The 15,506-nt window shown below is 37.7% G+C and overlaps 1 protein-coding gene across 3 annotated transcripts in view; it reads right to left on the minus strand.

Moving 5' to 3' along the window:
* The window catches only part of hook3 (hook microtubule-tethering protein 3), a 28,223-nt gene that overhangs the window by 7,208 nt on the left and 5,509 nt on the right, over positions 1-15,506 (minus strand). For 2 of the 3 annotated variants that reach the window (XM_082542411.1, XM_082542412.1), the window contains exons 2-22: positions 12,214-12,299; positions 11,890-11,962; positions 11,703-11,753; positions 10,223-10,355; positions 10,031-10,098; positions 9,684-9,746; positions 8,375-8,458; positions 6,379-6,542; positions 6,131-6,271; positions 5,710-5,797; positions 5,430-5,543; positions 5,194-5,304; positions 4,749-4,833; positions 4,574-4,643; positions 2,939-3,079; positions 2,497-2,584; positions 943-977; positions 766-848; positions 509-609; positions 292-396; positions 80-151 (exon numbers count right to left, since the gene is read on the minus strand). In XM_082542411.1, coding sequence (XP_082398537.1) covers positions 80-151; positions 292-396; positions 509-609; positions 766-848; positions 943-977; positions 2,497-2,584; positions 2,939-3,079; positions 4,574-4,643; positions 4,749-4,833; positions 5,194-5,304; positions 5,430-5,543; positions 5,710-5,797; positions 6,131-6,271; positions 6,379-6,542; positions 8,375-8,458; positions 9,684-9,746; positions 10,031-10,098; positions 10,223-10,355; positions 11,703-11,753; positions 11,890-11,962; positions 12,214-12,299 — 1,956 coding nt within the window. The remainder of the gene's footprint in view (positions 1-79; positions 152-291; positions 397-508; positions 610-765; positions 849-942; positions 978-2,496; positions 2,585-2,938; positions 3,080-4,573; positions 4,644-4,748; positions 4,834-5,193; positions 5,305-5,429; positions 5,544-5,709; positions 5,798-6,130; positions 6,272-6,378; positions 6,543-8,374; positions 8,459-9,683; positions 9,747-10,030; positions 10,099-10,222; positions 10,356-11,702; positions 11,754-11,889; positions 11,963-12,213; positions 12,300-15,506) is intronic. The other variant, XM_082542413.1, reaches the window with a different exon arrangement.

The raw sequence follows: 15,506 nt of genomic DNA on the forward strand, positions 1-15,506 counted from the left end.
GTGCCACAGTGCATTTTAAAAAGAAGACCAATCGTCTGTATCACCAGGATTTGCTTCAGACTGTATAGGTGCTCCTTACCATATTGTACCAGGCTGACACAATCAGTTTCTCCTCGTGATCTCTTTGGCTCTTTGTCTTGTCCATTTCTTTCTGTTTGGAGGAAACATGAAGGCAAAATCAACCTTAGAGTGGAGGATGTTTCTAAAACAAATATTGGCACATGAGTCTATTACTTATTTTGCCAGGCCCTTTTTTCAGGCACCCTAATTCCCAACTAGATAATTGATTACCTCCAGTGAATGCAACATCCTCTCCTTCTCCTGCAGCTGGTTTTTCAGGGCTTGGACTTCAGGACCTGAACCTTGGTTCTGTTTGGGGTCCAGTGTTCGGATTACCTGTGAAGGACACATTCAGGTTATGTTTGGGGGTTTTTTTTTGTGTCCCATACAGCCCGCCCTAAAGAAGACTATTCATTTATGGACCCTTTGCTAGTAAACATTTACTCACACTCTTGGCTTTTTCGAGGTATTTCTTGTATCGCTCCTCCATCTGTTTCATGTCTTCATCTTTTTTCTTCAAGGCCTCTTCCAGCTCCTCCACTCGTTGGACTGAGAGGGGAAACAGCATCTTAGTTTAGATTTCCTTTAAACTGACTCATACATTTTAATGTCAGTGCATGAAGAGTTACCTGTACAGCAACATTACACACAAAATGTTTTAAATGTCAGCGTGTTTTGCATATTCAGATATCACCGTAAACTCACTGCTGGTGTTGTATTTCGGCTCCATTTCATCAATGAAGGCATTTTTCTTCAGCAGCTCATTATTCAGCTCTTGTACTTTTTCCCTAAGAAAAAGAACATTGCACCTTATATCAGGTAGCTCACAATATGAAATGCAGAATTAAGCGACATGGGCAAATTAAGTTAAAACACACTCACATGTGCTCCTCATATTTCTTCTTCAAAATAGAAGACTGGAAGAAAAAGAAGAAAACAAACAAAACGGGCGAATGTGTTAGAAATCGTGGTATCAAAATTCAATCATTCCTGTACGTTGAACTGTTTTTGGAAAAGATCATGATCCAAGATGTGGAAAGATGAAGAGATGAAGAGACCTTCAGTATAGTCAAAGTGTTGATGATACTGAGAATGTACAATTAAAGCAGGAACCTAATTTCTTTACATTTTGAATCAGCACCAGTCCCCAATTTGACATCAAGGCGACGTGCAGCCAGTATAGACAAAACTCATTTTCAGAGTACTGAGAGATTACATGCTCCGATTGCTACAGGGAAGCTAGAGGAGAAGACAAGGACTTTGGGGTTTCTATCAGGGGAGGGGATTTAAAACTACTCACAAGAACAGAGAATATTTGCGACTTGCTACTACTCTAAAGTGTAAATGCTACATTCGGTTACACATTCTTGTCAATATAAATATGTTTTAAAAAGCTATGCAAACATCAGAACTGAAAAGTCTAAAAGCTGCAACTTGCTGAAATCACAAAGATATACTTACTATAGTCTGACAGTGGAGAACAGTTGGAAAATAACAATAACAAAAGAACAAAATGGCAAAAATTAAAAAGAGGTGCCAAATGTGACATAATAATCTGACAGTTTCACATCTTTGATTCTCACATAAATGTTGCATCTGTACTTTCAATGTTATTTGAGGGAAATAGTTTTCCATTCTCTTCTTTCTGTTGCATGATTTTAGACACTGTTCTCGTGATATTGAGTGAAAGGAAAGATGAGGCTGATACTGAGATCTAAGATCTACAGTGACGGACAAGAAATTAAACCAGAAACCCCACAAAAGAAAACAAGTTTTAGATCAGTGTTAATCAGGCAGTAAAGACAAAGTTAAACATGCACGTAAACTCTCTTCCTCACATCAACCTTCCTGGGAGATGCTCCAAATCGCATTTTCTTAAAAATCTGTTGTCCCATACTAGGAACTAGTTTGAAAGAGACAAGGAACAGAGAGGAGGGCCATGAAAACATTTAGCATCAGAGGTGAGGCGGCAGGCAAATGTGTTAATAAGATGGAGAAAAATTAGAGTTGCTGAATTGCTGAGGAGCTTGTATTAATCTCGTTCACTGTCGCAATCAAGCCTCAAACACCTGTCTTTAACATGGCTAGACATCATCCCAAGAAAGCTAGTGTGTCTAATGCTACAGCAGAAATAATTGTAAATAAATAAATAAAATGACATATGCGCAGAAAGGGGAATGCAAAAGCTGTTAGAAGTTGTTAATGTTTACAGTGCATTGAGGTAAGCACAAGAATTAAAAAGGCTGATGTTGTGAAAAAAATGTTCGTTGCCTTTTTCACTATTGCACATGACTTTCCAGGACCTAAGCCGTCAGTAGAAACAGAGCACTGCACTCTCTGAAGTGTAGTTTGATTGCTTTCTGTGTTTACTGCCACCAGTAAACTGGTGCTGGAATTAAACACAGTATGAGTACATGAGTACAAGCATTTACTTACATCATCTGCTTTTGAACCCTGTTCTTGAAGATTCTTTTGTAGCTCCTCTACCTGACTCTGTTCCTCCATCAAGCGCTGATTTATCAACCTAGATAACAAGTACAACGTTTCACCACAGTGTTGTTATTTTCAACAAATCAGTGACCAAACTGCAAAATAAACTGTTGTAGATCCAATATTAGAAGGAGATTTTTAGCTGATAAGTCATTCACTGAAATACAACAAAGACAAGAACAACTGTGTGGAGAAGTAAAGGCGAGAATCACCCACATTCCAGCACACAAGTGAAAATGTGGCTCAATATTAATATGAACAGACCAAAAGGAAGAACAATATTATTGTTTGCTCTTCTCAGATTCTATATCAGTGAGACACTGGGTTCAGTAATAGGTGATTTCCTGTTAATACCAATAAGCTATATGTCTTTGTGCTCGATGCCAACCTGTTCTCTGTCTCCAGTTCATTTTTTCTCCTGTTGGCATCCTCGAGTAGACTCTGCAACAGAGCGATCTTCTCATTGTCTGATCCCTCCTGAGCCAGTTTCAGCATCTTGTTTTCATGCTGAAGACGAATCACGTGTTCTCTAGAAACACAGAAGCATCAAGAGCATTAAACTCAAATAACAAGCATTCTTGTTTTATACCACAGTCTCAAAAATGCTTCAGAATATTAGTCTAAATGATGAACTTAAAATTCGCAATATTTTGTTATTTATTTATTTTATCATCTCGTGTTAGTATAGGGCACAACGTGCAGAAAGGGAAACCTCAACCACAACAGGAAGAGGGCTCACTTTGAAATGGTGTACTCCTGTGCACGGAAACATACACACAAGCAAGCTCAGGTCAAGTAGTGAGTGTAAGTGAGATATTCACTTCAGCGTAACTAATCACTGTAGTGAATCACCTTATTACAACACTGTCTGCTTAATGAATTATACCTATGGCCTGCTCCGTTTTAGTGCTCCTGACAGTGTTACAGCAGTGGGTTAAATCTGACAAATTCCACACTTGAGTCAAAAATGTTATCTACACAAATTTGGTTGGATATTCCCTGTATTTAATACAGCAGGAGATAAAGCTTGAGGCCAGCCTTGTCTTGGGCTCTAGTGTGACAGACAGCCAAATGAATATAAAGCACCTGAGAGCCTTACATTCAGCTAATCACCAAAACAGCAGGATGGGTAGGAAGCTTTGTGTCAAGCCCTGTTTTTAGGGCATGGCACATGAATCCATTCCAACTGAAGAACTGTTGTTTCCAAACAATTTATTACTGACTACAGGTACTGACTACGACTTTCAGGTGAGGTGCAGTTGGCTGAGGGACTGAATTTTCAGCTGCGAGTGCGACTCCCTGTTTTACAGTTCAGATCAAATGAACAGGCAACAGGTGCCTCTTATAAAAGCAGCATGTTGATACTGAAAAGTCACCAAAAGACATCAACTGGAACATAAAGTCATTAGTCATTCACAAAACAACATGTTTTCATCATTTACCTTTACAGTAAATGAACTGCCTGGATGGGGTTAACCTTCCCTCTCCCTGAAAGTAGCTTTTAGAAGATTTGTATACAAATCCACATTTTTCCTGGGTTCACAAGTACTGAATAAAAATTTAAGCATATTATCCAGCCAACAGAAAATCCAGCTGTCCTGGAAAGCTGCTGGCAGTCTGATGTAACTCACACTCAATTATTACATAACGCTCTACAGGGTTTTTAAGCTAAACCCATCCACCATAAAACAGCAGAGAAAGCCTTGAAGCGGGCTTGAAACTATCTGGTTGTAAAATAAATTACACTAGAGACATACTTTACTATCCAAAATTTAGGAATCAAGCCTTAAAAAGTGAATTTATTTTACCAGAGCATTAGTTATATTCTTTTTGCATAGTTTGCTGTTGTATTTGTTACTCAGTTATTAGTTTTTTGTTCTTTTTTATTTTAAAAACCAACTTCTAGGATGATCTAATATCATTATTCTTCTCTTTCATTTAAAATAATCAAACTGGCACAAAAACATATGGGTTAAAACATATACACACACACACACACACACACACACACACACACACATACCGCATCTCTGGAGTGGTGATCTCAGCAGCCAGTGAATCAGAACCATCGTTGCTACCCAATGGGAATAAACCTTTAAATACAGATATTAGTTGTAAATAAGATGAGCAAGAATTCATTAAACTTATAAGAGGCAAAGCTACACCTATTATATTTCAGGACAAAGACATTTCTTCACCTGATGTGAACTGTCCCTCTTGAGCTTGAACACAGTGTAATTCCTCAATAGTTTCCTTCAATGAATCTCTCTCACTTCGCATACGCTATAAAGAGACAAAGAGTCAAACGTGTGAATGAGCGAGACAGACAGAAGGTCAAACAGCAGAAGTGCAGGATCTGGAATCAACATCAGTGTGCTTAGTAGTAAAACATTTCCAGTAAAATACTTTCCAGACAGCTGCGCAAGTACCAGTTATCAAGAGCCTTTGGTCAAAATTTCCTCTCATGCTAAGTTACAAGGTTTGGCTTTTCTAGCTGTAACAAATTTGATTTCATCTAAAAAGAGAAACAGGTCTGAAAGAACAGTAAAGTGGCATATTTCATAAAAACAAAACAAACAAAAAATTAAAGTAATTCTTTTGTATGTCATCAGTCCTAATTTTAGTCACATTAAATATACGTACATCTTTTTCTTTTTGTAAAGAATCGACTTTCTCTTTGAGGCGTTTATACTCAAACTCCATCTTGTCCGCCTTTTTAGACTCCTCTGACAGTCTGTTCTGAAGTTCAACCACCTGTGAAGAGAGATGACAGTTCAAAAGAAGACCTGATCGCTAAAAAATTATTACACAAGCATGAAAATTGTAAAACAGTACTAAGACTGGGAAAATGTAAAACTTATTTATTTAGGAACAGGTACCTGTCTCTTGTACGTCTCCAACTGGGCTTTGGCAGCATTCGCCTTTCGTAGCTCTTCCTCTAAGCCAACATTAGCCTGCATTAAAGCTGTGGTTTTCTCTTCCATAAGCTTGTTCTGGAAAATACGGACATACATTTTTTTTTTAGACTGAAAGTCATGTTTCACAATCTGATTTACACGTTTTCAAGAACTGCAGTGTTAGCACTCATGAGAATAAAAGCTGTATTAAAGTTGCTGTGTGTGTGTGTGTGTGTGCGCGCGTGTGAGTGAGAGATTGTACTTGTCTTCTGAGCAGTCCCATGTCCTCCAGTTTCTTCTTGTAGTGTTCCACGGTGCCCTCCAGTTTTGACACCTTGTCAGATGAGTGCCTGCGATGAAAACAACAAGCAGTTTTATTTTCACCACTGTCATACTGATCCTGCTGATTTCCACACTGGATTAGTTAAAGTTTAGTTTATGGACAGATAACAAGCTGTAAAGCTAAAAGTTTTTTAAGCCATAGTGTTTTCTTGGCTCTTTTATTTTCTGTCTTTAGGCCAATACATCTACTAATGAATGAATGCTAAAATTAAAACGTGTGCTTCACAGCACCTTAGCTAGAATTACTACAAACAACAAAGCTCCTGTCTTATTAGTTTTTTAGTTTGTTTTAATTTAATAATTTTAATATGTTAAGGGTTCGTTTTGCATCCTCAAAATACCTGAGGACATCAATCTCATCTTTTAGAGACTGGGCCTCATCAGCCAGTGATGTAAGGTCTTCATTCTGGGACTTCACATCCAAAAGTTCTTTTTCCAGCTCCTCACAACGGATCCGGTAATCATCTTTTGCTGCCTCCAACCTAGAGGGAATTAGAAACAAGTGTCATTGAGCCTGCAGATTTTGGGCATTAATCAATTCAACCCTGACTTGTTGAAATTCCTTTCCACGTTGCATGCAAATCGAGACCTGAAGGTTTCTTCCTGTAGCTGCTCCAGTTGCGTCTGCAGCTGAAGATGTCTGCGTCCAGCAGGGCTGTTTATATCCTCTATGGAGTCAGACTGGTTAAGTCTCTCCATTAAGACCTGGTTTTCTGCTAGCAAACTGCTCTTCTCCTCTTGCAGGGCTGCCACCTGGAGAAAGGGAAGTGTTGAAGAAAAGGCCAAAGAATGGGATACACGAAATCATGAGTGAAATGAGAGGAATGGGATAAGGAAAGGTGAAAAATGGGACAGCGTGGAGAAAAGAAAGATTAACGGGAACACAAAAGGTGTGGAAATGATCGATTGAAGGGATTTTAAACACATGAAAAGAAGAGATGCAGAAGGGAAACAAGTTAGAGATGATTTATAACTTTCACAATGTAGGTAAGCTACTTTAATTTGCTTGTTTCCTTCACAGCATCCAGGTCCATTAGTTTAACAAACACACACCAAACACACCTTAATAAGGCAAATCAATTAACTCCAACATGGCAGAGAGAGCTACATGGTTGGTGTTTTCTCAGTGTGATGGGCAAAGCAAAGCAAAAGCTGCTGCTGCATTTTAATGTAAACAGTAAAAATTAGATATATTGATATAATTTGTTGAGAGAAAATACAAACCTTCTTTAAAAAATTAATATAATCAGTCAATAAGGAAGGGATTTTTATTAATTTGCCTGGATCAAGTCTATAAACATGCCTTAAAACACTGGAAAATAATTTAATCCTTCTGGGACTTTAGGAAAATTATCTAGTGAATCTATTTGCTCTTTTTTATTTTATTTAAAAATGCATTTTAAACTAATATGGTGTGACTCACTCTCTCTTCTAAAAAGCTTAACACTTCCATGTCTAAAATTCCTACGAAATTCCTTGTGAAAATTCCCTTATGGCAACAAAACTGTATCACATCAAAGATGCGAACCGTGCAGCTCAAAACGCAGGAAACAGGGTGAAAATCAGCTGCAATTAATTCCAAAACCAGCACACGGGTTCCTCAAAAGATACCAAGTGCCTTCAGGTACAGGCTTAATAATTTTGCTGACTGCTTGCTGATCAGAGTTATGCAACCAAAAAAATAAAAATCTGAAGACTGCATAATGTTTAAACAGTGATGAACGCATTTTTCCAATAAGTGATTCATTTCTGAATTCAAATGTTAACCTATTTCCCTCGTTTTCTACTATTGCTGTGGAAAAGCATGGGACACACCAAGGTAAAAGAAAGCCACATCTGACACAGCCAGACCAAACTGCAGTTGTGCCTGGTGTGCTCCAACAGGACAATGTGTACAGTTGCACAAATGCTTGTGCACAAATGCTTGTGCACAAATGTGTACACATACATGCACACAGAATTTGGAAAAGGGGAACCTGTTGCAAGCAGGCTAAAGAAAATCACACACCATGAACATAAGAAAGAAACAAAGAAAATAAAGTCTGGATTTACCCTCTCTTCTAGCTCATTAAAGTCTAACCTCAGTCTATCACGCTCCTCTTGGGCACGGAGAGCCTTTAAACCAAGGCAAACAGTATTGAAAGAGTAAAGAGGAAAGATAAGAGGAAACTGATTCAACACAAGTGGAGAGCAAGTATCCCTTTAAATTACAGCTCCACTTTTTGGCAACAACTGCAATTAACAGTCTTTCATTTACAGTGAAGATTTTGGGCTGGTGGGTCAGATCGCCAATTTGGCAAGGCAATTATTAAATAAGGAACTATGGGACATGCCAATCAGTAGCAACTGAATCAACAATTTTGATGACATCAATCCAAAAATGGAGCTGCTTTTAAAGTGTAACTAAAAATATCTGTAAACTATATTATGAAGTATGACACTTATGTAACAAATGAGTTAGAGCAGAAAAGTTGTTCACAACCTTATTGTAATAGGTTGTAGTGGAGTGTAGTGGAAGAGTAAATGTGCACGGTGCTAGCTGTGAAGAGCCTAAAACCACTGGCCGTTATTCATACAAAACCAACCTGCAAGTCAAGCTCGCGACACCTCTGGGCAATCTCTTCCTTGGTAGCCAAAGCATCATTCAGCTCCTCAACTGTCTTCTTCAGCTGAAAACAGATTAAGCATAAATCAAGAACTGCTGCTCCTCAAAATGTTTTATGTAGTACACTTAATAAAAAAGGAAAACAATTCCATGCAGACTTGTGAAAAATTAAGTACATCCTTAATATTTTCATATAAATTAAGAGGGTAAGTAGCAGTCAGGTGCTGCTAATCAGTGGATTCACTGATCAAAAAAATAATAATAATAATAATTTTAATTCAATCTAATCCAATAGCAAAGAAGGTTTATAGAAAGACAATATAAAAGCAGTAAAACTACACACAACAATAAAAACATTGTTGTTTTTATTGTTTTTATTAAATTTACATCCAAAAGATTCCAAGTACACAAAATCATAAGACATAATCCTCCAACCCCCCCCCCCCAAAAAAACCAAACAAAAATCCACAAGGTAAATAAGAGAGACATAAAACTAAAGAACGCTACTGCACAGGTAATAAAAAAAGTTTAGATCCTATGACATCTTACTCGTGTTCTTCTCCGTCTGCAGCCTGAAGGAAGTGGTTCAAATTCTCTGAAGGGGATGAATCTGGCTCAGCACAATAGCTCAGCCCTTTCACACTACCTGCTGCTCATATACAGCAAGGAGTAGACTGTGGGAAAACTATTATTTTGCTGGCTACCTTCACAACTTTGTTCAAGCCTATGCTGTTCTTTGCTCTAACATGATTATGAGAAAAAGTTCATAGAAAAAGACTGAACAAGTATACAAGTATGGATAGTTTTGATGGGTTGTCAGGATTTTTTCCCCACTAAAACAAACATAGAAACAAGGCTTAGGTTTGCAAAGCTACATCTGAGCAAAGCACAAGAGCTCTGGAAAAGAGCAGATCTTTGGACAGACGACAGACGAGACCAAACCGGAGATGTTTGGTGACGATGCAGAGGAAAAACCAAATACAGCCAATCAGCACACCTCCTACCATTTGTCAGCCACAGGATATGGCTGACAGATGGTACGAAGCACCTTATAGTAATTGAGTGGATCATGAACCGATCTGTATACCAAAGTATTGAAGAGTCAAATGTGAGGCCATCTGTCTGACAGCATGGCCAAAATTGGGTCAACAGACCAAGCACAGCAGCAAATGTACAAGAGATTGCTGAAAAAGTAACGATCACACTGTTGCAATGACGGAGTCAAAGTCTAGATCTCAACCTGAGTGAAATGCTGCATAGGAGCTTGTCAAAGCTTGAAATCTACATACCTGTCTGTCCAGATCCACATATGAGTCAGTTCCTCCTGTAGCTGGAGTCTCTTTAGTCATCAGCTACAGATACAAACAAAAATGATTAGAAGTGAAAACAACACTAGCGATGGATACCATTAGTTTTATTGGTATCAATATTACTATTTATCATCATTCCTGAATCGAATAGGTTTCAAATTTATAATTAACAATACCAGTGACCAGAGTGTGTTTTTTTATCCATAAAAATGTGACCAGTTAGCTGTTGATCACTAAAAAGCAAGAATCAAAGACTCTTACTTTCATTTATTAGTTATTATATGCACATAATACTTTTTAAAGGTCTAAAATAGATAACAAGGTACCTCTTGGATGGCAGTCATGACAACATGCTGCACCGATTCTTCCATCACCATTATGGTTTTGATGTATTCTAGGGATTAGAGAGAAAACCAAAATTAAGAGTAAGTAAGTATAAAGTAGCACATAACTTTCTGAATCAGTGGGTAAAGCAGGGAGACAACACAGAACATGGGCCTCTTAAATCCAATATTCACCTTGTTTCTGTTCACAGGTGACAGCGCAGCCCAATATAAGTTGTAACATCCTTCCAAGCTCAGCTGCATCAGAGTGTTCTCCAATAAGATTAACATCAGGTAGTGGGAAGTCATTAATATCCTGGCCTAAGACCTAGAGACAAGGATGAAATATGTAAGGGCTATACATTGTATTGGTTTGTATTTATTTATCAGGGTCAATGCACAAGAACATGAATCTCCTAAGAGAAGAGATGCATTCTACCAGATTTACATCAGTTACTAGATCATTTCTATCCACAGTCACCGGGGAGATCAAGCAATAAACACAAATACACAAAATCACGTAAGCAAGGAAAAATTATCCTAACACAAATTCAACTGGTAGTTCCTTCAATAAAACACAGACTGTAACACAGCACCAAATCCCATATAACAATTACTGTCACACATAAACACAAATAGATCAAGAGGATAAAAGAGAATCCCCCTTTTAACATCACATGAGAAAGAGTGGCAATAAACAGTAGTTCAATGAGCTTATTCCACTTCCTGCCAGCTTTAAACATAAAGGCAGATTGGAACAAAGCAGAGTTCCTTCTAGGAACTTCACAGTCCCCTCGAGCTGTGAGCTCCAAGCTCTGGTTGTGTGTTCTGGGGGGTGGCGCACAATATTATGAACAATTTAAAAAAGTGAGTTGTACGTCTGCATTTTTTAAAGTATTTTACATATTATATACACACATATACAGTGTTTTGGGGTTTAGTCCATCTGGCAACCAGATGAGTGAAAGAAATAGTATTCACTGACCAGTTGCAAGTCATTGCTTGAAGTTGACTGTAGTTGCTGGGAAAACGATTGCTAGAGTGCCAGGCACATAGGCCTGTGTAACCTGTCGCAAGGGGAAAATGTGTATTCCTCAACCAGATGGCAATACCGCCTTGTGATTGTTTTGGTCACTACTATATTGTTGCGTTTATAGTTTGATTGGAAGTGATGGACTTGTCGACAAACTCTTGCCAGCTACTCTTCGAGCTGTTAAACTGTCAAAAGTGAAACAAACCAGAAATGATGAAGGGCTTTATACAAAGTAAAAGTTGTGCCTCAGTGCTGCAGCCAACACGTTTCAAAGGACACAACTTTTACTTACAAGTCGAATGGTCTCCATTTCCAGTAAGTATCACACTTTATGAACTTATCCTACTCCTCAGCTAGAACAACACGACAGATAACCTGAAAAGTAAACGCGATTAACTACAGACCACCATGGCAATGTCTTAGCAACCTAGCAATCGGTAGTTGTATCACATCCAAAAAAACAGTAAATTTTAAACAATAAAATCACATCAGAAACCTCAAGAACAACTGGATTATTAGGACTTGTGATGACTTAAGCTGACTGGAGTAGAGTAGACAATCACTTCTCCTCTACAAGAATGTCTGGATGTAAAGTACTGAAAGTTCATTTTAAAATCATTATAATAATTTAAATACTCTCACCTCCTGGATATAGTCTAGGATGCCTTTCAAGATTTTCTTTAGATTGCTGATCTGTAAAAGAGAAGAACGTATATTATTAGTAAAATTCAGGTTTAATCAGCAAATACTGATAAAAAAGAGACCATTTGACAAAGCCCATCTCATGCACACTTTGCTATTATTGAAATCAAGAGTAAGTCATGTTTACCTTTAACCTCCAGTTGTCTCCAACGTCTGGCTTGATTCTACTAATCCAAGCATCACTAAAATACACTACATCTCTAGAAATTTCAGACAAAAAACAAAACAAAACAATGCAAAGTGGGCTTTGGTAAAAATAAAAAAAAAGCATACCAAATGAAATGACTGGGGTTTTTTTTATTCATTTGTGGACTATGGATTTAATATAACTTTATAGAGATTAAACTGTATTTGTTTACCTAAACTTTACAATGATGTAATAAAATTCATCAAAAACTGATTAGAAACATTGCATTTTCTTTCTACACAAACATTAACAGTAACTACTTACATTTTCTGTAGAACTTGTGCCATGACAACACCACTTGTCAGGTCTTCTACAGTCTTGCATGGAGCCTCTACTCCAAATGTCTGGATCTGAAATAAGTAAACAAAGCGCTGGTTACAGAACTAAACTATACAATTATACAGGAGTAACCAGTGTGTTGAAAACAACATAACATGTTTGAAACACTAGAAAAAACCTATTATAAGATTAAACGCCCTGTTTTAGGGAATCCCTTGCTCACAATCATACTGTCACAGCTGTATGCTGGCTAGTATCATCACACACTTATCTGCTGTCCACTGAGCAGATCCACCGTACGCATTGCAAATTTTATAATGGTGCCTTTTAATAACTCTCAATCATCCACAGTACTAACAAGAACTCACACTTACTGCTCTTGCGGACTTCACTTGTCATTCTGCTCAATTTCTATTATATCATTATTTCATTATGTCCCTTCTAACTATTTCACATGTCTTCTCTTCCTACCCTCCATATTTTTCTGTAGCATACCCCTCTGGCAGAAAGTCTGTTGCCCAGAAAGAAGTGATATCAGTCTGCATGCCAACTTTACAAGAGCCAAAGGAAGAAGATACACTAAGAAAAGGGATGAAAAACCTAGTTAAAATCCTGTTTGTACATAATTCTGTCTCCCTCACTTTCTATTATATAGTATAGTATATACATAATGCAAGGCCTCTATTAAAAGTAAAAGCCAACCAGCCGTCCACATATTTTGCTCATCAACAACGACACAGGTTAGTGAGGTTTGTTTCTTGCGGCAATCTATTTTTCTGTGAGTGACATAAACTGAATGAATGACACAGAGGTACCAAAAAGACACCAGCAACTTTGTCCCGGTTCTACCTGCTTGTCTCTGTGAGTGTCATCATTTTAATTCATGTCTAGTACGTTTTCCCACCCTGCTTTGTTATGCCGGGGTTGAAATTGAAAAGGCTGAACTGAATACATGTTTATCTCGCTGCAAGTCTGAGAGACTGACTGGACCAAGACTTTTACAAGTGTTTGCTGTCACTACCGAGTTTTAACATTTATTTAAAACTGAGTGTTTTATCTTTTTTTTTTTTTTTAAACAAGATTAAAAATGAATTCACTGTTCTACACACCCACACACATACTTATTGATAAGTGGAAGAAAATGGATGGATGGATGAATTTACTGTACTAAACTAATTTGATTTCTAACTATTTTAACAGTTTCACACTAATTTATATTTTAAGTTAACAATTTAAGTCTGGGACCATGGGAAGTGTGTTATTATGTCACAGAAAAGCAACTAACGGCACTATTTCATCATTAGGAAAGAACAAGATTAGTAAACAAGAAGACACTTGACACTGTGCACCTTAGAAGGACACAGCTCATGTGGTATGAGGAGAGCATGACATTGCAGTAACATCCATCTACAAGGAAAGCTTTTAGACTAGAGTTGTATTTAGGCTGGACATGAAAGGTAACGCTACAGTTTAGATGCGAATTTTGAGTCTTTTCCGCTTGTCTTTTTTTTTTGCACTGTAATTACATTGGGGGGCCAATTAGCTGCAAAACTTTATCTATTACTGCTTTCAAAATAAGCGATTTGTCAAATAGTCCTAGGCAGCAGGAACAGAAAGCCAGACACTGACCAGGAGCCAACACAAAAGAGAACCTAAACAATAGTCGTGATTATGTAACACCAATTACTGGGGAAAAGGCAGAGAAACTTCACCTGATTACCCACACCCACAGTTTTCACTCCATCTACCAGCTCACTTAAACTCTTTTGCCAGCTTTAAAGTACAGGATACAGTTACTTACTAACTTCCTATATTTGATGGAACTGGGATAGACGATAATAGCAAGACTTGCCTCTTAAAACATTTGCTGTGTTAGCTTTTTTAGGCAGTATTAAAATGTGTTACTAAAATACGAGCACGGCAACAACACAAATCCCTTTTCTTTTGAACAGCCACTGAGTTAAGAGGAACTGAGACAAGACAAACATCTAAGTAGAAACGGCTGCATGGATCCCTATTGTTATGAACTTAGTACTGCACAACAGCAATATTTGGTCTGCATCGTTTCCTTTTGCAGGAAAGGCAGACAAGGAAAGAAAATAAAGGAATAGCCAGCCCTGCAAAAACCACACTGACCACTAACAAACGTGACACTATGCCGGGCAGTCCTTAGCTGACAACACGCTGTGAGAGTTGTACAAAAGAAATGAATTCACGGCCCCTGACACGCAATGTGCTTTTGTGCTTGATTTAACGTATTACCTCAAGTCATCTTAAATCAATCAGCTACTTTTCCACTTTGCTGACTGATAAAAATTTCCTTTCATTTTTGTGTGGCTGTAGCTTGAAAAAGATCCTACACTATTCTTTCTAAACAATAGTGGCTTTCATGGTAATGTGAGCTTGACAGCTTTAGCTGCATGTCCCACTGTCCAAACCAGCGCAATACATAGAGTAACACTATATAACAAAGCATCGGAAAGGAATGTATGCTGATGTGATTTCTAATAAAAGCCAAAGCTGACCAGTGCAGGTGGGTTGCTTTATGTGCAGGTGCAGGACATTGTGCAGTCACGTTTTCCATGAATGAAGCCAAGTATCATTCTGTTCAGTACACTTATCCTCATAAAAACGCCTTTAGAGATTAGTTAATTATGTCACATTTGGTGTCTTGAATGTTGATCAGGCACAAATCTAAAAACAATTAACCCAGTAATTACATCAGTCACAAATAGCCAATCAGCCTTCAATCAAACCTAATGTTTATCGCCAATATGCTGGATTACATCACTGAATATAAAAAATATGATTTAATTTTATATCCATCCCCTTTATAGTCTCTACGTTTATGTGAATCAAGAGCTAAATACATGCAATCGGTAGTTACAGAGGACTAAATCTAGTTAGTATTTCCTATGCTTTGGTAAATACTGTCTTGGAAAGAAAACTTCGGTGATAGACCTTTGTGTTGCCTCGACTAAAGGGCAACAGAATATGAGCCCCAGTGTAAAATATTATATATAATATTTTATAATATAAGCCTAATTCAAACTTTATTGATTTCAGATGGGATGTCAACTTTTGAGATAGCGCTAGGCTACTAAATGTCCTCTGAATGACATCATCAGCTCATGTTCCAATCAGCTTATTTTAATTAAACTAATCGTGGAACCCTGAAGCACTCGTCCAAGAGCAAAACTGGGCTAATAAATGTCCTCTTAATTATCAGGATCACCTTCCATTCAGCTTGTTACGATTATACTAATCAAGAAGCCTTG

This window comes from Aulonocara stuartgranti (assembly GCF_965226115.1).
Source record: "Aulonocara stuartgranti genome assembly, chromosome: 7".
NCBI lineage: Eukaryota > Metazoa > Chordata > Actinopteri > Cichliformes > Cichlidae > Aulonocara > Aulonocara stuartgranti.